General features: G+C 40.6%; 1 protein-coding gene across 1 annotated transcript; it reads left to right on the top strand.

Annotated features, from left to right (window-relative positions):
- The first annotated feature begins 1115 nt into the window (after positions 1–1115).
- LOC117398830 (uncharacterized) lies at positions 1116–22571 on the top strand. Its single transcript, XM_033997904.3, has 15 exons — positions 1116–1211; positions 4356–5559; positions 5966–6214; positions 6823–7044; positions 7783–7810; positions 7970–9117; positions 10370–10627; positions 11141–11195; positions 11642–11970; positions 12326–12482; positions 13846–13949; positions 15442–17047; positions 17419–17684; positions 19114–19273; positions 21155–22571. The coding sequence occupies exons 2-15, from the start codon at positions 4360–4362 to the stop codon at positions 21397–21399; spliced, it is 6027 nt and encodes a 2008-aa protein (XP_033853795.3). The 5' UTR covers positions 1116–1211; positions 4356–4359; the 3' UTR covers positions 21400–22571.
- The last annotated feature ends 404 nt before the right edge of the window (positions 22572–22975 follow it).

Here is a 22975-nt window from a genome sequence, read left to right as displayed (position 1 = left end):
GTGATTAAAGACAAGGGCTTGTAATAAGAAGGTCCCCGGTTCAAATCCCATCTCAGCCACTGACTCATTGTGTGACCCTGAGCAAGTCTTTTAACCTCCTTGTGCTCCGTTTTTCGGGTGAGACGTAGTTGTAAGTGACTCTGCAGCTGATGCATAGTTCACACACCATAGTCTCTGTAAGTCGCCTTGGATATAGGCGTCTGCTAAATAAACAAATACTAATTTTAAACCTTCCCGATATTCGCCTCACATCCTTTTTATTCAAAACCCGAATACCAATGTGTTGACTTGAGGGTTTTCTTTCTCGTTTTTGGGAAAACGAAACTGAAGTAATCTACTTTTTAATGTGACTGAAGTAAAATGATCAATTATATATGTGAATTAAAATATAGATTTTGTCTCCCGTGTTTACATATTTTAATGAGGAAGGCAAAACAATTGCTGGATTTTTTGGATATAATTTATTTGTTACAGTAAAAAGTATACAAACGTATTACAGTGTAATACGTTTGTCACATTTTTTTAATGGTAAATGGTATGAGACTTACAAATAATAATAATAATAATAATAATAATAATAATAATAATAATAATAATAATAATAATAATAATAATAATAATAATTCACTTTACTTTATAAATAATAAGCTTTAAAATAAAATATATCACTAATCATAAAGCGTATTCAGTGTATGTCTACGTCAGATTTTTAAACGAGGGTTAATAATTGCTTACTGTGTTGAGTCTGGTCTACTCTGTCTCTCTTTGTATTAGTGCTGCACTATTGAGATGGACCTGTGCTGACCCTGCCTGTGGGCACAAAGTGAAGCAACTCAGCTAAATGCATCGCCAGTTTCTGCAGCCGCCTGCCAACTTTTGAAAATACTTCCAAAGTCCAACTGGAAAGCAGAAGGGGTACAAGGGTGAGGCTCGAGCACTTCTGTGTAATCGGAAGAAAAAACAAAACTGTTACAAAAAACAAAACACGCCCTAGTTGTGACCAACCGTAGAAACTCGTTGTACAGTATGTGGTTGGTTTGTGGGCGGTCGATATGCTCAAGTCTGTTTACACATAACTACAGAAACGAAACTGAAACAATTACGCTGTAGAGAGTAGTAGCAAGTCAGCTGCTGACGGTTCAAACCAGTTGTCACACACGCGAGAAGGTGAGCGACACAAATCTGAGCGATCAAAGAGCATTCAACTGATGGTAAGTGACATTTATCAAGACTTGATCTAAAACTGTGCTGTTCTGAAAATCTGTCCCTCCCCCTCAGAATTGGTTTCCCGGTAGCATTATGTAGCAAAAAGACTAGCAAAAACAATCACTCATGCGCAGTTTGCAAGAAGCTTAGGGTCCAAGTAGCACAGATAACAAAACAAAAACAATGAATAAAAAACGGGTAGTGTGTTAGACCCAGGGAAGACGAGTGATGGTAAAGTAGATGTAAACATGACTAACACATATTCTATCTATCTATCTATCTATCTGTCTATCTATCTATCTATCTATCTATCTATCTATCTATCTATCTATCTATCTATCTATCTATCTATATTAAATATTTAACGTTATAGTGCACTCCATTACACAAACTATGGTCTTCAATATTTAAATAGGACTGTCAGAAATTGGCTGGAGATTGTTTTTTTTTATTATTATTTTCATAGGTGATTCTGTATTATTTTATATAATGCTGTAACTTTTCTCTCCTACATGGTTTTCCTTGCCCTCAGTATTATCTCGAAAAGTCTTGTTCAGCAACATTTGCTATGTAGGTACTTGGAGGTCCAGAAGGTTCCCATTTACCAGAAGGTTCCCAGTTCAATCCCAGCTCAGCCACTGACTCACTGTGTGTGACCCTGAGCAAGCCACTTAACCTCCTTGTGCTTTGGATGAGATGTAAAACCAAGGTCCTAGTATAAGTGACTCTGCAGCAGCAGTTGTGATGCATAGATCACCCCCTAGTGTCTGTAAGTTGCTTTGGATAGTCTATTATATGTGCAGATTTCTCAAGAACAGCGTTGTAACTGAAGAGATGCTGCTTGCTTGTACCTGATAGGTTTGAAGTTAAAACTCACTCCAATGGTCAAGCTGCAATTAGGCAGGAAAATGGCAGTTTCTGTGAGAAGTCAAAAGGGTTTAAAGTATTCATGCTTTAGGATATTGAAAGTGCAGTGACTAGCCTGACATTAATGTAACGTTGTTGAATGAAACATTCTCTTTCTTCTTGCCAAAAGCTGCAATGCTATATGTTTTTAAATTGTTCTGCCAATAAAAACATCCCAAGTTATTGCTATAATTTGCATTTGTTGAAATTCAAAATTAACAATAGCAGCTTTGGTGTACGTTGTGTTACAAAAAGCAGAAGAGAGGAGGTACTTTTACTAAATTCTGTTTTTTGATGTGTTTTGGGAACTTGCCAGTAAAAGTGTTTCACTTATAAGATCTATCACGTCACAGCAACTAAGCAAATATCAAAATAACAGCCAGGGCTGGTGTTAGCACCCAGGTCACCCAACGCCAGAGGGGGGCCCACACACATACAGAAATAAAACTGGAACTATGAGTAAATGTACTATTTCTGTGCCAACTATCTTACTCAAGAAGCCTTTAGGACTAGAAACGTTTTGTTTTCACTGAATTAAGCTATATGTGTGCAGTGAAACTTTTCAGATCCCCCACCCCTTTCTGCCTGCCTTCTGTTCCCTTAGTCCTGCCTCTTCTCACTCCCTATTGGCTTCCGTCCTTCCTAGTGCTTTGTAATACAGAGTTCATGAGTCATGAACACATACTCCTGGCACAGAACATTAGCTCTGATTCATTGTTAATTCTAGAATCAAAAAGATAATGTGTACACCTGAGTTAATGTAAAGTATTTGTCTGCACAATATGTAGGGGCTGTATACAGCACAGCATGCTGTTACCATTACAAAATCAGAAGAACATTTACAAACAAGTAGACCTAATTTGCCACATCAGTGCTTAGTTCCCAAAGAAATGAGGTCTTAAATAAGTCCAATGATTCAGCATCAACAAAGTGACTTGCTAACGCATTCCATACACTCGCCTCTTAATCTCAGGGAACAAAAAGCCAGTTTTTCATGAACAGCGGCTTGAAACCTGCTTCCAGGAGACCGGGAGACCAGGAGACCTAGTTTGAGGCAACTTTGCTGTATCAAACCCCAAGTCTCCCCTGGTGTGCTGTGCAGTGACGTGAAACCCTGTCTCTTAAAACCAAGTTCCAAGCCACAATGTGGCTTCTTGTTACCTCAGCTTTACTCTGTAAAGAAGCATTTCCTGTTTCGTTTGTCTCACTGTGTCTATCTCCTCTTTGAAGCAATGTCACCTGGTGGTTTCTGTGATGATGATTGTACAGCTATATTGTTGCTATGTATTTTACGTGTTTAAAAGACAATTGTTGCTATGTACCTTTTAGTATTTAGTTTCATGTTTAGTATCCTGTTATGCACTCTCTTTTGTTCTCCATTGTAGATTGTTATTTACCAGGATGATTTATCCGATATCCTGTTCAACCTTTGAAAAGCTGAATTTCTAAATTGAGATGGGTATACAAAGCTGTGGCAGCCATGAGATACTCAGTCAAGTCTGGTTTGACTTCCTCTGAATCACTCATGTGGCAACAGGTTATTGTGCCAGCTTATATCTGGCTACAATATGTATATTCCCAGGTATACAGATTTGGAGCCTTAATGAAAGTGAATGTCAAAGAGATTCCAATTAGGATGATCCCAGGACTTAATGAGATAAGCAATGAGGACAGGTTAAAATAATTAAATCTCTTCACCCTAGAAAAAAAGAAGGGAAAGCGGGGATTTGATTGAAGTCTTTGATAGAAGGTACTGTACCTAGATTGCGCCACTAAAAATCCAACTGTATAAATCGGTAATTGTATGTAAAAATAATGTGTAAAAAATAATGTAATTGTATGTAAAAATAATGTGATATCTTGTAACAATTATAAGTCGCCCTGGATAAGGAATAATAATAAAGTTAACCCAAGATGCTACTTCAAATTTAGCACAGAGAGATGAACAAGAGGATATAAATGAAAGCTGAGTAAAAGTAAATTTAGAACAGAAGATAGGAAGCACTGTTTTACACAAAGAGTTGGAAATGCATGGAATAGCCTACCAGGTGAAGTAGGCTTTAAAACAGTGGAAACATTTTTTTTTAAAAAAGACTTAATTCTGGGCTTTTAAATGAGGAGAGAATGGTGTGCGAACAAGGGACTTGATTGGCCGAATGACCTTTTCTCATTCCCAAACTTTACTTATGTTCAATTGCTATGTGATCACTTAACACAATCCATTTTTTTTCTTCATCTAACAGGTTCATGAAAATGGATGGGCTATCATTTTACCAAAAACAATTCCTGCAAGCTGTGTATCCAAACCAGATAACATCTGAGACTGACCTTCCTTGCCTTGATGGAACTGAAAAGCTGAGAAATGCCAAGACTCCGGAGGACATTAAAACAGACGGAACGGTCCTTGGGGAACTCATCCTAGAGGAAGAATTCACCCTGAGCCCCAAATTATGGGCGTCTCGTGACTGGAGAGCCTTTAAGAAAGTGTTGTTAGAGAAGCAGAATGGCATAGAGGCTAGAAAGAGGGTGGATGTATTTGATATTCAGCTTGGAGATTCTGGGGAGTGCAAAGCAATGGTGGTGGGGTACAGAGAAGCAGTTCTCCAAGTAAGGAGGGAGATTTCTGAGTTTCTGGAAAGTCAGGTTCCCACGAAGGAGCTGGTGCCCTTCGGGGTAGCTAAAGACCGTCTGCTGCGGCTTTTCAATGAAAAGCTGAATCTGGAAGTGGTCGGTTTGAAATACAAACGGCAGAAGTTAGGAATCGAAATCAGTGGGACCAAAAATAATGTGGCTAGGGCTTTAGAAGTGATCGATAGGGTTACCAAGAGAGTCTCCCAAACAAACCATTCCAGAAATGTGCCGATTCAGATCTACAGATGCTTCCAAACCTTTGAGGGAATGAACATCTTTATCTGCTTGGGTGACGATATTGAGAGTCTTCAGTCCGAATCAATTATTCAAGAAGGTGCTAGACTGGGTGACCTACAACTGGAGGTGCTTGATGAAAGGCCAGAGGTCACGCTGGCCGCCCATAAGAGATTGACTGGGCAAGGGAAGCTACAAAGTGTCATCACCCTCCATTGGGGTAATAGTAGCACTATTTGTGAAAGTGATAGTGCCGCCCTGCTGGAGAGTTCTATAACTCTCGCTCTAGAGTACCTGGAGTCCCATGGCCTGCAGTCAGTCGCTATGTGTTGCCCGCTCGCTAGGGGGCAGTGTGTGCCTGGCGAACCTGAAGTTTTGGTGTCTGCTCTGGAGATGTTTTGTAGAAAGCGTTCCTTCTATATTTCACATCCTCTCTCAGTGTTCCTGGTCTGCCACAAGGAATCGGCCTGCAAGCTGGAGAGAAGCCTGGGGCTCCGGTGGCCACTACCCCCCCAGAGTGGTTTGGATGTTAGAGAGAGGATCTTGACAAAGCTGGTGTGTGGGGATTTAGAGGAAAATAAGGTGAGTTGATGCTTGTGTGCGTATACATTTTAGTTAGTCTGTTTATTGGCCTTTGACACCCAACCATTCATACAGTAAGTATGACCCCAGTCTATAGAACCACTTATCCTATGAAACTTGGTTTTGACATTCTTTACCACAAAGTGGGAGTGGGTGGTGATAGTAAAATACTTTTGTAAGTTACGGGAGCTGTTTCACTTCCAAAAACATCACTTGCAGTGGGGACAGAAATGACAGCTCCAACCGCTTCCTTGGTTTTTTTTAAACCCAGTGGTTGATCTAAGCAGAGAAAGACAGGGAAACACACATTAAAATATATTAAACAGGGAAGAAACGGAATATCAGGAAAATGTAGAGGATATACAGTATTTGTCTTTCAAGAATTTCCTTACCTTTTTAATTTCAGTCCGCAGTGCTGGTCCTTGCTGTCACAGTTTCAGAAGAGACGCACAATATCCAGTGCTCCCAGTTCATTCCACACACTCCCAGTAAGGCACTAGAGGCGGTACTGGAGCTGCAGTCGGTGGACCTGTCCCTCAGGAGCACACTGCGAAGAGGGGAGGCTGTCCTCGTTCCATGCTTGGTGGAGGGGCTTCTCCCTTGTCAGTATTTATACCTTGTGGACATCGAAGAGGATTTGAAAGACCCAGCCGAGGTAACCCACACAATAGAACTATAACACCATAACACATCCCACAGACCTGGAATAAAACAAAGTTAGGTGGGCACCCACTACCGTGCAATTTGACAAAAGTGTACTGCAACAATATATATTTAGGATGTGACATTACGCCCCAAAAACTAGCGCTCTCAACAACAACAGTGTCGTCGCTCCTGTTCATCAGATTAGTCTGTGCACCAATCAGAATGTTAAACCAAGGCAAAGGTGGGCCGTCAGCTACCGACACCAACGATAAGGCACAAAACCAACAAGCAGAGGAGAACTTGAAGTATATACGGGAGCTGCTGCAAATCAACGTCTGTACATTAAGTCTAGAAATAAAAATCCTAGCCTTCTTCCTTAATTATAAGGTCTGGTAGCCGTTTGTTTTTAACCTGTGAGTACAGTAGACTGTCGCTAATCTAAACCCCACTAAAGAAAACAAAACAATACAAAGCTTAAAATAAAAGTTTGCCACACTCCTAGAAGCTACTACACTACGAAACCCTCTCTATACTCTAAGTGCATTTCTCAAACTCAACATAACAAAGCATTGTGACAAAGCAATTCTCTTAGGCTGTTTGTTGGTCTGTTTCTATCAGGTGCTGAGGAGCCTGGTTGATCAGTGTCTCCGGCTGTGTCAGGGTTCTCTCCTCTCCTCCGTGGTTTTCCCTGTGTTGGACCTCCTCAGATTTGGGGTGGGGGTGTCACAGACAGTGGGGTGGCTGGAAGAGGGGGTGAGGAGGTTTGAGAGAGAGCACCCATCGCCCAGGTTGGAGTCTGTGAGCCTGCTCCTGAACTTGGACCCGATGGATCTACACACAGTAAGAATTATTTTATTGATATGAAATGATTTGAAGGGTTAGACTCTGTTTTGCATGGCATGGGTAAATAACAGAAACAGTATACTGTTGTGTTATCGGTTTAGACACTGTGTGTGACCATGAGAAAGTCACTTAACCCTCTTGTGCTCTGTCCTTCGGATGAGACGTAAAACCTATTGGAAGTGACTGTAACTATGTGCAGCAGCAGTTGTTGATGCATAGTTCACCCCCTAGTCTCTGTAAGTCACTTTGGATAAAGTGACTTACACAAGCTCCCCCAAGACCAGTTTTTTTTTTGCAATGACAGAATACACGTTTATTCTCAGGGTCTTTATAAGCAATAATGGACACTACTCCGATTAATTTCTCAAAATAAATATTTGTAAATAAAATATTAGTTATTCATTCCATTATTATCAGTAATAAGAAAAAAAAACGTACCTGAACATTAGTTCATGAAATAGTATCTGTTTATATGTTTATATCCACTCGTTTCTTGATATTTATAAATGTTGTAATATATATATATATATATATATATATATATATATATTAAAACACATGAGACAGAATACATGTTCTAATATAACTATCATGATATCGTGAATTTCCCGGGGCCCTACATGTAAGGCTAGTTTTATCTATGCTCCATCTGTATCTAGTTATTACCTCCTCCTCCTCCTCCTCCTCACACAGCCCTATTAACGTCTGCCTGGTCTTTTGTGTTAATCGTTACAGGTGGTGAACGATATTGAAGGACCCTCAGGTATGCAACACAAACATTTCTTAACTATCTGATCTAGCTGGTGTGTGTGGTGGTCAGGTTTGTCATGATGATGACTTCCTGTGCAAAGCGAGTATTTCCAGAGTTGTGTTATGAGTTTTATGCTGATAATGATGCTGTTCTCCTCTTATTTTTTCATAGAAATCTTTGGGACGTGTTTCACAGATGACCCTTATTTTATTCAATACCTTAAAGATGCTGGGGAGGGTTTGAAAGAAATGACCAGCAAACTCCTGGTTGCAGGTTTGAAGATCAGGCTATCTCGGCATACTCATGGACCATGCTTTCTGGTAACTCCTAATCCATCTAGCCACCACACATCGGAGCAGTGGATAAGGTCACTTGGAGATACCTACAACACTGAGAGGCGAAGGTACTCTGTGAGATATGATCAACTCTCCAACTGGATCAGCAAGCCCAGTTGTGCTCCCACGCTGAAGGAAGTAGGTTCCATAGCTGTGTATGGTGAAGGGGAGGTCGTGGTTGGTTTAAATGAAGAAGTTGAGGAGTTGTACCAAGCTATGGGTTTCTACCAAGAGGCAGTAAAGGAATGCTGCAGTAAATTATGGAGTCCCAACACAGCTCTGATGGTCTTTGGAGCTCTGCAGGAACAGCTGGCTAGTCAGTTCCCTGAGGTTCTAGCTTCACCTTCTGTTGATCCCATGATGAGCCACTCTTGGTTCATCTTTGAAGGCCCACGTGAAGATGTCACCTTAGCCATGGAGTTTTTCCACCAGGAAACCTCTGATTCGCTGATCTCCGTCACAATTGACGAGAAGCTTTTAGGGTACCAGTCTGTCTTTTTAGGTGAGTTGGATCTGGAAGCTTTGACAATAGAGCTTTTCCAGTCCAGAGGGATCAGTGCTACTTTGCAACATCGTGAAGCTTCTGTGGTTATGTATGCGCAGCCTCTTGAGGAGACTGGAAGAGCTATCAATGTGCTGAAAGAGATTTTACAAGAAACTGGTATTAGGATCAACCAGGCAAACCTGGCAGCCACTAAAGACGAGAATTGGGAGGACTTTTTGGACGAGGTCTATAGCAGGCTTAATAACGGTGGGCAGAAGAAGTTGAACTTCTATAACTTGCTGAATGATAATGGAGACACTGACCTAGTGGTCTTGGTAGGCTTCAGAACAGAAGTCCAAGCTGCCCAACGCTTGATCAGTCACTATCTGCACAACAAAAGTCAAACCAGGAGGACATTGACCTTTCGTCAGGAGCATTTAGTCCAGGCAGGAAGTCAGCTTCTAGAAATTATGGAATGGGAGACTTCCATAAATGTTAAGGTAAAACGACTGTGAGCTTTTGTTTTTGTTTTTTTAATTCTTTATCAGAACCTCTGTGGATTTAAAGGAGTGCTTACCAAATGGTTAAAATCATTTTTTTTTTACCTTTTATATACAATATATATATTTTCCATGAGTAATTCTCTTAAACATGGTTGAAGTTGTTAGGGCTTAATTAAAATGGTATGAAGCATTTCAAATATGTGTTAAACTTGATTAAACTTAGAAACACTGTCAGCTCGACTGGAGCTCAGGCACAGCATCTTTCAACAACAACAAAGAGAGACGCGGACAGTTCAGTGATATTGCTTCATTCATATGTAGATTCAGGAGAGAAAGGTTTTGGCTGAAGGTAGAAACATGGTAAGTTAGGAGGCATTTCAGAGTGGTATTTAATGAGAGATTGTATTGATAGTTCAGACTCCATCGTACACAGACTGTTCAGTAATTGCTCCGTTCATTCCTCAGGCAATGTCCTGATTATAAATAATTAGCCATCATCGACGGGCACTATCGCTTTAATAAAAAATCTATGGGAAATCATTAATCAAATCAAATTAAAGTAAAGCAAAGCATAATAATAATAATAATAATAATAATAATAATAATAATAATAATAATAATAATAATAATAATTTAAAAATGTCTTGTTGCTTCAGTGTTTGGAAACCCCTTGGTTGGGCCGCCTTGTCAGATTGTTTACAAGAGCGTATGCTTTTTATGTTCAGTATTGAAGCAAGCACTATAAGTACATTCGTTACTTTTCAGTCATTTGGTATGTGTGGGAATCTGTTTCAATCTCTGTAGAGGACCTGCTCGCTGTATGATTGTATTCCTCAGACACCCCGGTCTTGCAAATGATAAAAAAAAAATCTTTGGGAAGAGCTGTGGTAATTTGTGCTGTGTGGATAATTCATAATATTTCGCTGTCATATGATTGTTTTGTTTATTGTCATCACAGTGAAGTAAAATAGCAGAGAATACGAGCTAATTGATTTGTCTTTTCCAAAATGAGCCCCCCCCACAGTGTTCATGCTGCCTCCAGGCCTGTGCAGACATTGAGCTAAGGAGGTGACTCACACACAGAAGATACCAATAGTATTTAAGCCAGGTATATTTAAACCCCTCTTTGCAGTTAATGTCATGTTTTGGTTTGACCTTCTCCTCCCCAGCCTCTACCATGCTAAGGTAATAAAAAGAGTCAAAAGGTGTCCCTGACTGATTGTGTTATTTCCGACTGCTTGTCTCCCAGGTGGAGGTGAGGGTTGCAGGGGGATCCTGGCTGGAGGTGACGCTGTGTGGAAGCCGAGAGCAGGTGAAATGGGCCCAGCCTTTCATTAAGAAGGACCTGGAGGCTCTGATTCAAAAGACAGTGAGGATAACAGAGCCTGGGGCTGTCAGGTTCTTCCAGGAGGAGACGGGCACGCAGCTCCTCAAGGAGACTGGAATGAGAGAGCAGTGTCTGATTCTACTGAGGGAGGAGACAGCAGAGGGCTTTACCACCACACAGGTATTATTATTATTATTATTATTTATGTCTTAGCAGACGCCCTTATCCAGGGCGACTTACAAGATATCACATTATTTTTACATACAATTTATACAGTTGGGTTTTTACTGGAGCAATCTAGGTAAAGTACCTTGGCCAAGGGTACAGCAGCAGTGTCCCCACCGGGGATTGACCCCACAACCCTCCGGTCAAGAGTCCAGAGCCTTAACCACTACTCCACACTGCTGCCACCTAAACCCAATCCTGACCCAAATTTGTGGTCCCTCAGCTTAACACAGAAAGCACCTACAATGTCTTGGCTTCACATCCAACAGGTCTGTGGTCAAAAGTACCCTCTTGAGAAGCAGCTTTCTAAAATGAATGCTGCATCAACATGTTTTTTCATGTTGCTGTTTTTCTGTGAATGCCGGTTACTGGAAAGGGTGTGTTAGGATTTCCCAAGGTGAGTTGTGTAACTAACAGTTTAAAGGCCCATACATGTTTCAGTTTGTTCTCAATTAAAATGTTTTGCAGAACGAATCGCCTGAACGGGAGATGAGACCAGAAGCTGCAGTGCTGCATCATCAAGGCAAGTTCTTCTTGGTGGTTTTGTGTGCTTCTAATTATTGGGCTTGGTCTTCTTATTTATGGTCTTCATTGTTGTTCTTCAGTGTCTTTCTATTTGAACGACTCTCTTAGTCAATGACTACTTCTTGGTCTCTTTCATGTGATCCTCTTATTATTTATCCTCAAATTATATATCCTGTAGTCTTAGTTATCTTTTGTTCTTATGTTAGCTTTGCTCTCATGGGGCTATGGTGTCCACAGAACCCCTTGATGAAATGAAGCTGTATTATATGCAGTGTACTCTTTTAAATATATATTATGAAATAGCCAGTATCATAGTTTAACCTTCATAATCTTGAACATTCTCGCATTTCAGGTGACGCTGATAGATCAGAAACCCTTGACAGGATTAAGGCCTTATTATGTACAGTTCGGTGTGCATTATACCTTATAATACATTATTCTCAGACGCTGCTGAGTTGCTGCTGATTGGCAGACTGGAGGGTGTTGAGAGCGCGGCGGCTTCTGTCCAATCGCACTTCCAGTCGACTCAGACCCTGCAGTGCCTGCGAGACCCCCGCCTGTGTGAGCTGACCCCAGAGCAGCTGCAGGAAGTACAGAGTCGACTCGGAGTCAGGCTGCGTCTGAGTGAGGGAGCTCTGACCATTCAGGGACCCCAGGACCACGTCACCCAGGCAAAGACACACATTGAGTGGCTGCTGGTAGAGGTTCTGCATCAACTGTCCAATTACCTGTCTGGATACTTGACGAGCTGTGAGATATTGAAGAAGTTTCAGGTTTGTGGAAGGCACATAGCTCACAGTTATGGCGATGTTTGCTTAAAACACAAGGGAGGGTGGGTATATATCTAGCGTGGGATTCATTTATGTTATTCCATTTAAGTGGAACAACATGCCTATCGGAAGTAGTTTCAAATGTGTCTTTGCTTACATTCTAGAAACACAAATGTTACCCCTCTTCCTTCATTATAACATCAGGTACCTTTTAGTTTACAAATGCCCATGGCCTCTGGACATCTCTGAGTATTAGAGATGCAGTGACTGGTGGGGGCAACTTTTGAATGGGAAAATCAGTACACACCAGAATCAATCAATCAATGAATTATTATCATTTTTACATTTTTGTTTTTAGCAGTGGGAGCTCCAACAGAGCCCAAACACACAGCAGGAGGAGAGGATGGAGCTTGAAGAGAATGAACTCCCTGAATCAGACGAAGAAGTAGAGGAGCAGCAGGGCGACCAGAGAGAAGAGAAACAAGCCTTCAGCTGGTTAAGCAGTTACCTGTCAGGTAACAATCACTGTAGACACTGCAGTGCGAACCTCCACTTTGAAATCCAGTAGTAGTGTGTATTGTGACTCTCTGTCGGATTGTTTACCAAAGTAATTCTTTACCAGTAGTAGTGTGTATTGTGACTTTCTGTCTGATTGTTTACCAAAGTAATGGACTCTTGACTGGAGGATTGTGGGTTCAATCCCAGGTGGGGACACTGCTGCTGTACCCTTGAGCAAAGTACTTTACCTAAATTGCTCCAGTAAAAACCCAACTGTATAAATTGTATGTAACAAATAATGTGATATCTTGTAACAATTGTAAGTCGCCCTGGATAAGGGCGTCTGCTCAGAAATAAATAATAATTACAGAACCCCCTGCAGTGTTTACAGAAAGCACATTGCTGTATTCGCTGTTGTCTCTATCACAGCAATATTTTTCAACTTATTCCCAATTTGTTTTGATATATATATTTTTTTATTCACACATCATAGGTAAATAAGCTTTACTCAGGGAAACGTTTGCCAGGAGAACGATTTTGAGCATCGCTTTCATGCTCCCTCCTGCAACAATGCTGGTGCTCTGAGTGGCGTATTTATTGTGGGATAACCATCATCGTTGCAGGAGGGAGTCTGATCTGGTTACACAAAGACATTTGTTTTTCTCCTGGCGAACGCTCCTGAGTGAATGTTGAGAAAAGTATTGCTTATCTGATTTACGACCCATGATGTGTGATTAAACATATATTAAAAAGTCACAGCAAAAGGAAGACTCTTTCCTGAGGTTTTGGCTCCCTCTGGTGGTCACAAAAAAAATCATTGAATACCAGTAGAAACAAAAAAGTACAGTGTAATGCTAAAACTAGTTATGTTTTTTTTAAAAAAAACGTTATTACATTGAGTGTTATTTAGTAAATCCATCTGTACTTGCACATAATTTCAACTCAGTTATGCACAGTTACAATGTATATCAGAAAAGGATTAGGGTAAGGTAACTATGCTTAATTATTATTATTTATTTCATAATAGACGCTCTTATCCAGGGCGATTTACAATTGTTATAAGATATCACATTATTTTTACATACAATTACATTCTTTTTTTACACATTCTTTTTTACATACAATTACCCATTTATACAGTTGGGTTTTTACTGGAGCAATCTAGGTAAAGCACCTTGCTCAAGGGTACAGCAGCAGTGTCCCCCACCTGGGATTGAACCCACGACCCTCCGGTCAAGAGTCCAGAACCCTAACCACTACTCCACACCGCTGCCCATAATTGTAATTATGTGTACGTACAAATGTATTTACTAAGTAACCACTATGTAAATACACAGTAATTACAGACATGTAAAGAGCTTTGTATTCACTTTCCTCCAGGCATCTTCACTAGTGCAAAGCTGCTAGATGCTCAGCCCTTCCCCTGCAGTGTGAGTGATTGCCCTTCTGATGCGAGCTGGACAGAGACTGAGGAGTTAAAAGAGGTGAGCACTGTCTCTGTCTGATGGTCATGTTCAGAGATTTGTTTTGCATGTGTTTTAAGGCTTTATTTATCCAGCTGCAAACTCAATGCAAATCTGCTTTTCAAGAACACATGGTAACCATCTGTCACAAAGACGGCCGGAGTGGGTGGTGTCAGACCAGAGCCAGGAAATAAATAAACAGAGAGATGGGGTTTTGGTAAAGCTGAGCACGTGATTGCGCTCAGCATTTAATAATTAAACAGAACAGAACAGAAAATAAAAAGGTTGTAACAAAACACAGGACACGGCACTATACGCCAAAGTAAAAAGACAAACAAAACGCACTAAACACAAACGGTGCACGGAGACAAACAAACACGGTGAGTACACACACTTATCTTTACTTCTAATGATTTTAACTCTCCTCTCTCTCTCTCCCGTTCTCCTCTTCCGAACACCTAACCCCCGACTGAGTGCTACGTGTCTCTATATATACTGTTGTGCTGGGATTCAATTACTAATTAATTATTCACTTGAATCCCAGCACGTGAATTAATTCTGTGCAACCCCCTGCTCACATATTACATTTAACCAGCACGTGAAGTGATTTGTGCCCTCCTCGTGCCTAAATACAAATCTACACTTTTTAAATACACGTGAAACACAGACCCGTTTATATCCCGTGTACCAATCTATACACCAACATTAACACACGCACGCAACACACAAATGCACACAGGGGCGGGGCGCATTGCCACACCATCATACAACATTTGTTACTTCAACAATGCAAGTGCCTGCATTGTGTAATTACAGTACTGTGCAAATTAGAACATCTCATTGCTTCTGTAGTTTATTGAACTCCATGCTGTACAAAAGAAAGTCTGGAATGCAACTTCAAGAAAAATCAAGTTACACCCGAGATTTTGAGACAGTACACAGACACAATGCCAAAAAGATGCTACGCTGTTATTGATGCCAAAAGTGGCCAGACTAAATATTAGCATTAAATCCACTTTCAGACATAAAAATAACTAATTTCTGTAGTAAATTTTAAAAAGTGTGTGTGTGAAAAGCTCAATAAATGACAAATCTCAACGCGTTCTAATAAATTTGCACACCGCTGTAGTCAGACCGCACAGAGGGGATAGTCAATCTAAAAAACTCTTTGGTTTATTTCTGTCTGTAAAAATATAAAGAAACTCAGGGAGGTTCATATTTTAATGATTCAAATGATGGAAGTATTTCTAGCTGCTGGTGTTTAAATTAGAGGCTGGCCCAACCCAACCCTAGACTCTTTTTACTACTCGGTTATCTATTATTAATTTGAGTATTTACAGAAAACGTGCCATGCAGTTATTTCACTTCAGTTTTAGCTATGTCATAGTTTAGAGACCTGAACAGAGGAACAGTATGTGTACTATCTGGGTATTTAACTTTGAAAGATCAATATTGGTGATTGTTATTTTTCACAAAGTGTAGATTGTTTACCCAGGATGTTTTGTTTTCTTAGCTGGAGCAAAGCCCAGGTCTACAGCTCAACATGAACACAGAGCTTCAGGAGACCAGAGCTCCCAGTACAACATCCCAGCAGGGCTCCCAGTCCATAGACAAGAAGCAACCCAGCCTCCCAGCTGCAAAGCCAGCCTACCAGTTAACTGACAAAAACACAGTGTTGAGCGAGAAACCTCTTCCCACTAGAGTTAATGAGACCAGAGCTCCCAGTACAGCATCTCAGCAGGGCTCCCAGTACATTGAGAAGAATACTCACCATCCCAGCCTCCCCACAATAGAGCCAGCGTACCAGTTAACTGAGAAAAACACAGTGTTGAGAGAGAAACCTCTTCCCACTAGAGTTAATGAGACCAGAGCTCCCAGTACAACATCCCAGCAGGGCTCCCAGTCCATAGACAAGAAGCAACCCAGCCTCCCAGCTGCAAAGCCAGCCTACCAGTTAACTGACAAAAACACAGTGTTGAGCGAGAAACCTCTTCCCACTAGAGTTAATGAGACCAGAGCTCCCAGTACAGCATCTCAGCAGGGCTCCCAGTACATTGAGAAGAATACTCACCATCCCAGCCTCCCCACAATAGAGCCAGCGTACCAGTTAACTGAGAAAAACACAGTGTTGAGAGAGAAACCTCTTCCCACTAGAGTTAATGAGACCAGAGCTCCCAGTACAGCATCTCAGCAGGGCTCCCAGTTTATTGACACAAAGCATCCCAGCCCCCCCACAATGGGGCCAGCCTTCATGTTAACTAAGAACAGGGCTCCCAGTACAGCATCCCAGCAGGGCTCCCAGTACATTGAGAAGAAGACTCACCATCCCAGCCACCTCACAATGGAGCCAGCGTACCAGTTAACTGAGAAAAAAACAGTGTTGAAGGAGAAGCTAGTCTCAGCTACAGTCAAAAAGAACAGGGCTCCCAGTACAGCATCCCAGCAGGGCTCCCAGTACATTGAGGAGAATACTCACCATCCCAGCCACCTCACAATGGAGCCAGCGTACCAGTTAACTGAGAAAAAAACAGTGTTGAAGGAGAAGCCAGTCTCAGCTACAGTCAAAAAGAACAGGGCTCCCAGTACAGCATCCCAGCAGGGCTCCCAGTACATTGAGGAAAATACTCACCATCCCAGCCACCTCACAATGGAGCCAGCGTACCAGTTAACTGAGAAAAAAACAGTGTTGAAGGAGAAGCCAGTCTCAGCTACAGTCAAAAAGAACAGGGCTCCCAGTACAGCATCCCAGCAGGGCTCCCAGTACATTGAGGAGAATACTCACCATCCCAGCCTCCCCACAATAGAGCCAGCGTACCAGTTAACTGAGAAAAACACAGTGTTGAGAGAGAAACCTCTTCCCACTAGAGTTAATGAGACCAGAGCTCCCAGTACAGCATCCCAGCAGGGCTCCCAGTACATTGAGGAGAATACTCACCATCCCAGCCTCCCCACAATAGAGCCAGCATACCAGTTAACTGAGAAAAACGCAGTGTTGAAGGAGAATCCAGTTTCAGCTACAGTCAAAGAGAACAGGGCTCCCAGTACAGCATCACAGCAGGGCTCCCAGTACAACCAGCCCACAAACTGTCTACCCAACAGTGGACATGCTCTGGTATCTGGTAAGTGTTTGCTTATTTATGACATTTGTTTCTGCCAAGTTGGGGAAGCATATTAGCACTGCACGTTGAAGATTATAAGTGAAGCATTGTGCACTGAAGCCTGCGCAACCCTAATATACTTCCCCACCTTTCTTCAGAAAACCATCTTCAGTGAGACTTATTCAGAAGTGGTTTAAAACTATGTTCTAGACAGAAAATACATTGGGGCAAGATACAGAACACACAAAACCTTGCATTACATGTGGGTAATACCTTACATGATGTCTCTCTAATGACTGTGTATTTACACATAGTAGTTACATGATTACATTGTTGTTATGCATATTTACAATGTACTTAATGTGTAAATCTTTTTTTTGCAATTTCTAAAGGCTTTGCTGTTCCCAGTTGCAGTTTCTTGTACACACAACCAGCATTAAAACCTGCAGCCCAGTCCTTCCGTTGCAGTGTGTGCGATCGACACTTCGACACCAAGCAAGGGCTCAGCTCACACTTCACACAGATGCACACCCCCGAGGGAAGAAGCACCTGTCCAGACTGTGGGAAAAACAGCACCAAGAGTGGGATTACCCGGCACAAGTGCCAGGGCAAGACAGGGACTGGAGAGTCCAAGGAGTCTCGTCCACTTTCCTGCAAGGTAAGCTCTCTCTGTGTCTGAGCGTCAAACATAGTAGTTACATAGTAAATACATATGCACTTACACATCATTACAATGTTATTATGCATAGTTCCAATGTTTTACACAATATATGTAAGTACACAATTGCATCAGAAAAGGGTTTAGTGTGTGTGTGTGGTGGGGGTGGTTAGGCTAATTAGAGACACAATGTCTATAATTAGCAATGGCAAGGCAGCAGTGTGGGGTAGTGGTTAGGCCTCTGGACTCTTGACAGGAGGGTCGTGGGTTCAATCCCAGGTGGGGGACACTGCTGTTGTAACCTTGAGCAAGGTACTTTACCTAGATTGCTCCAGTAAAAACCCAACTGTATAAATGGGTAATTGTGTGTAAAAAATAATGTGATATCTTGTAACAATTGTAAGTCGCCCTGGATAAGGGCGTCTGCTAAGAAATAAAATAATAATAATGTAAAGTGTTACTGCTAGCTGTTACACAGCAGCTTCTGATCACGATTATGTTTACTCAAGGCTGCAGAATCCTACAGTATACTTGAGAAGCGATTGTTTCATGAGGGTGTCTAGTTTAACTGCCGTGCAGCGTTACGTGTAATGGCCTTTGAATTAAAATGACATCACAGTACAGTATTTTATTGTCTTGACTACCACTGCATTTAAGCATCTGTGGCTTACTTATTTTCTGTTGCGAATCAAATCTCACAGTTTTTCATTAAGTGGAGATGCAAAGCTCTGCAATCCCCCTCCTCCTCCTCCTCCTCCTCCTCCTCCTCCTCACACCACCGCAATCCCACTCCCTCTACATGCATATCACACAGTAACACTGCTGTACTCGGTATGTATGCAATGAACGTGTAGTCACTTTATTGAACACATTTTCACTAACAGAGACCACAAAAAACATACCTGCACAATGCAGTGGCGCAGTCACGTTTGATTACAAACAATGCAGTGTTTCAGGCATCATTACACGATCCACGCTGCGTACATGCCTAATCACGTGAGATGTGATCAAATTCAAATTTAAAAACAGCTCCATGGCTGTACACGTCATTGCACTTGATCAAGTACCATATTATATGTAGTCAGTTTGCCCCGAAATGATTCTTATAAGCAGATTGCTTGATTCTTACAAGCGGAGTATTTTACATTGGTTGGTATAGGAATGATTTTGTCCCAGTGGTTTTGATCATTATATGCGGTTGATTCTTATATCAGTGATTCTTATAAATGGAGCGCACTGTATCTAAAATAAATATTGAATGCAGTGGACTCTGCATGATTTTTCAAAACCTTTGGCAGTAGCAGACGATACACACAGAAATGAACTTATAACATGAGTATTAACACCTGTTAAAAAAATCTACTTTTATTAAACAGGTAAATAGAACAATAAATAAATACTTGTTTTTTGTTCTTTCTTTTTCTCTCAGCGAGAGCTTAAACTGAGCCCAGACTGTCAGTTTAACATGAACACAGAGTTTGGGGTGATCAGTACTCCCAGCACAAAAACCCAGACGCAATTCCAGTCCAACCAGTCCACAGACTGGGACATGCTCAGCTATTTAAACAGAGACGATGCTCATTTATCTGGTAAGTGTGTTATCATGGGATCTTTGAGTAATTTCTTATTTCTAAAACTGCAATTAAAAAATCAAAGTACGTACATATATATACAGCTCTGGAAAAAATTAAGACACCACTGCAAAATTATCAGTTTCTCTGGTTTTACTATTTATAGGTATGTGTTTGGGTAAAATGAACATTTTTGTTTTATTCTATAAACTACTGACAACATTTCTCCCAAATTCCAAATAAAAATATTGTCATTTAGAGCATTTATTTGCAGAAAATGAGAACTGGTCAAAATAACAAAAAAGATGCAGTGTTGTCAGACCTCGAATAATGCAAAGAAAATAAGTTCATATTCATTTTTAAACAACACAATACTAATGTTTTAACTTAGGAAGAGTTCAGAAATCAATATTTGGTGGAATAACCCTGATTTTCAAGCACAGCTTTCATGCGTCTTGGCATGCTCTCCACCAGTCTTTCACATTGATGTTGGGTGACTTTATGCCACTCCTGGCGCAAAGATTCAAGCAGCTCAGCTTTGTTTGATGGCTTGTGACCATCCATCTTCCTCTTGATCACATTCCAGAGGTTTTCAATGGGGTTCAGGTCTGGAGATTGGGCTGGCCATGACAGGGTCTTGATCTGGTGGTCCTCCATCCACACTTTGATTGACCTGGCTGTGTGGCATGGAGCATTGTCCTGCTGGAAAAACCAATCCTCAGAGTTGGGGAACATTATCAGAGCAGAAGGAAGCAAGTTTTCTTCCAGGGCAACCTTGTACTTGGCTTGATTCATGCGTCCTTCACAAAGACAAATCTGCCCGATTCCAGCCTTGCTGAAGCACCCCCAGATGAATCCAATTTTCAGCTTTGCCCAACACCTGTTCATCTAATGGTTAGACGGAGACCTGGAGAGGCCTACAAGCCACAGTGTCTCGCACCCACTGTGAAATGTGGTGGAGGATCGGTGATGATCTGGGGGTGCTTCAGCAAGGCTGGAATCGGGGAGCTTTGGCATGAATCAAGCCAAGTACAAGGTTGTATAAAATGGATTGATTTTATTCTTAATACAAGGGTGGTAAAATGTGGTAAAATCCGAGTGCTGACTGTAGTCATTTATTTGAAGCTGTTAGTGAAAAATATTTATTGAGGCTCCTTGCATGAAGTTATTAACATTAAAAACACGTCAGTCATAGAAAAAGCAGTGACTGGTATGGCTGTAAGAAAATCGTGATTTTTTTTATCAAGAAGTTGCGGCCACTGTGTATTAAAGTTGCTTTTTTGGCGCGGTCATAAATATAAACAGTTTGCACGCATGTATACTTCCTTTCAAGATGGATTTTTGAAACGTTTCATGCTGTGTTTCATTACAAGTGAAGAGTTGCAGCTAACAATAATGACGCATAACATACAGTACTTGCATAACAATAAAAGCTCACTCACAAAATTGAACAGCCACTACAGAATTTGCAAAATGACAACAAACCATCAGTCACAAAATTTAACAGTAAGTACAAGACTTGCATCATGGCCCACAGTCACTGATTGGCTAGAGATGATGACAAGGATAGGACAATGTGAGAGTGACGTTTCCTTTTCTGTTTCAGTTTATTTTTCAGCATTATTTTGCAACGAAATTACATAATAAATAATAACTATAAAAAGTTGTGGTTTGTGTTAAACCACAACGTTTGATTTTCTTACAGCCTCAGTGATTGGTATTCAAATGCGAGCCAATGCGTCTGCCTTCGGGGAGTTCTTTTTAAAACAAAAAACTAAATCAATCATTTAGAATGTGTCATTTTCAGAAAGTTCCTTTTTTTTCTGGGGAAATATATATTTTAAAAAAACGCATGATAATATATTAATGATAATAGTAAAGAATTTATTTTTCTTTCAGGTATCTTAGCAATTGCTAAAGATCTTGATGCTGCACATTGGAGTTCCTCGTTCACACAACCAGCATTGAAACCTGCAGTCCAGTCCTTCCTTTGCAGTTTGTGCTGTCGCTCATTTGGGTCCCAACAAGGCCTTAGCTTACACCACACACTCATGCACTCTTCTGCTGGACGGGCCACATGCCCCTTCTGTGGCATGGAGAGCACCAAGGGCGGGATCACACGGCACAAGTGTAAGGGCAGATAGAGGGGGTGCATACCATCGTCTACACTACAGCAACTGGAATTATGAATCATTACTCATTACCTCCATGCCCGCTATTTATACCATATGGGCTTAGGAGTGGCTGGTTTTGTTATCTTACTAATTATCAATAGAAGTTAGCCTTTCACCTGTTAGACCACTCAAGTACAGCCAACCATGTTTACAAGGTTAATGTTGTTAATTGTTTATCATATTTCATTCCATACATTTCTGCAGATGCTTTATCCCATGATTCCAAACACATTTGCATCCTACACTCTCACCAATTTAAACCAAATTAAGATGCAGTTTGTTTTACAGTGAATGGATAATATTATTTGTAAAAAAAATGGCCTTTAATTAGAAACAGTCCAAAATCTGTGGGGAAAATATGCAAAAAAAAAAACTGCATACATTTTCAGTAGATATCTGGATAGTGTTCTGAGGAGCATCTTCTGTGTTTATGCGATTTTGGAGGAATTCAGTTATCCGCAGATTTGGACTGCCCTGTCTCCTGGAATATTTCACAAGATGGGGTTCCTTTTAACTAAGCCTTGCATTAACTAGCCTTGATCAACTGCAGCTGGTCCATAATACAACACGGTTCACCTATAACTCCACTGATCAGACCGCCTACATATCCAATGATTGGCTCCACTATACATCCGTCCGCGCCTACATATCCAGTGATTGGCTCCACTATACATCCGTCCGCGCCTACATAGCCAATGATTGGCTCCACTATACATCCGTCCGCGCCTACATAGCCAATGATTGGCTCCACTATACATCCGTCCGCGCCTACATATCCAGTGATTGGCTTCACTATACATCCGTCCGCACCTACATATCCAATGATTGACCTACAATATATCAGTCCCTTCTAAAATGTCCCTTTTGTAAATATGTATTATTATTTTTTATGAATTACAAAGTATATACGTAAATGCTGCCAAACTATTTTTGAAATGTTAGGCAATAAGTAAGAATATATAATTATTAATCCCCTTTTATTATTATATAATATATTATTACATAATTTCCAAGTGCCTTCCAATATTTCAGAAGGATCATGCTGATTGAAAACAAAGAACATCAGCTGTTTTTACTAAATGATAAATATTCAGAGATTCTAATAATACTACTACTAATAATAAACTTTACTTTCATCACTACCATTGTATCAGATTCATTTATTTCACTAAAACTAATTAAGCTTCAAATATTGCACTTGTTCAGCAGTCTGTGTCTGTACATACTCAATATTTTAACATGTCACGATAGATGTGCTTGTTTTCCTCTGACCAAAAAGGCTGCCATGTTGGTTTCCATTATTATCTCTTATGTGACACATACTGTACAACATTATAAAGTCGTTAAGATTGTAATAGGGTCAATAATGCCTGTTATATTTCATGTATTTATTTGTCACTTGTATGTTTTATTTTTATAATTGTGCACTTTGATTAGATTAGTGCACATTTTATATATATATATATATATATATATATATATATATATATATATATATATATATATATATATATATATATATATATATATATATATATATATATAT

Source organism: Acipenser ruthenus, chromosome 44, assembly GCF_902713425.1.
Source record: "Acipenser ruthenus chromosome 44, fAciRut3.2 maternal haplotype, whole genome shotgun sequence".
NCBI lineage: Eukaryota > Metazoa > Chordata > Actinopteri > Acipenseriformes > Acipenseridae > Acipenser > Acipenser ruthenus.
The sequence above is the reverse complement of the archived record's forward strand: the minus strand, read 5'-3'. Positions and strand labels throughout refer to the sequence as shown.

What these genes read in the sequence shown, in the direction of transcription:
- LOC117398830 (XM_033997904.3), top strand. Translation starts at nt 4,360, where the DNA reads ATGAAAATGGATGGGCTATCATTTTACCAAAAACAATTCCTGCAAGCT. An exon ending in AGATATTGAAGAAGTTTCAG is followed by an intron (nt 11,971 to 12,325) that starts GTTTGTGGAAGG and finishes TTTTGTTTTTAG; the next exon opens with CAGTGGGAGCTCCAACAGAG. An exon ending in CTCGTCCACTTTCCTGCAAG is followed by an intron (nt 17,685 to 19,113) that starts GTAAGCTCTCTC and finishes TTTTTCTCTCAG; the next exon opens with CGAGAGCTTAAACTGAGCCC.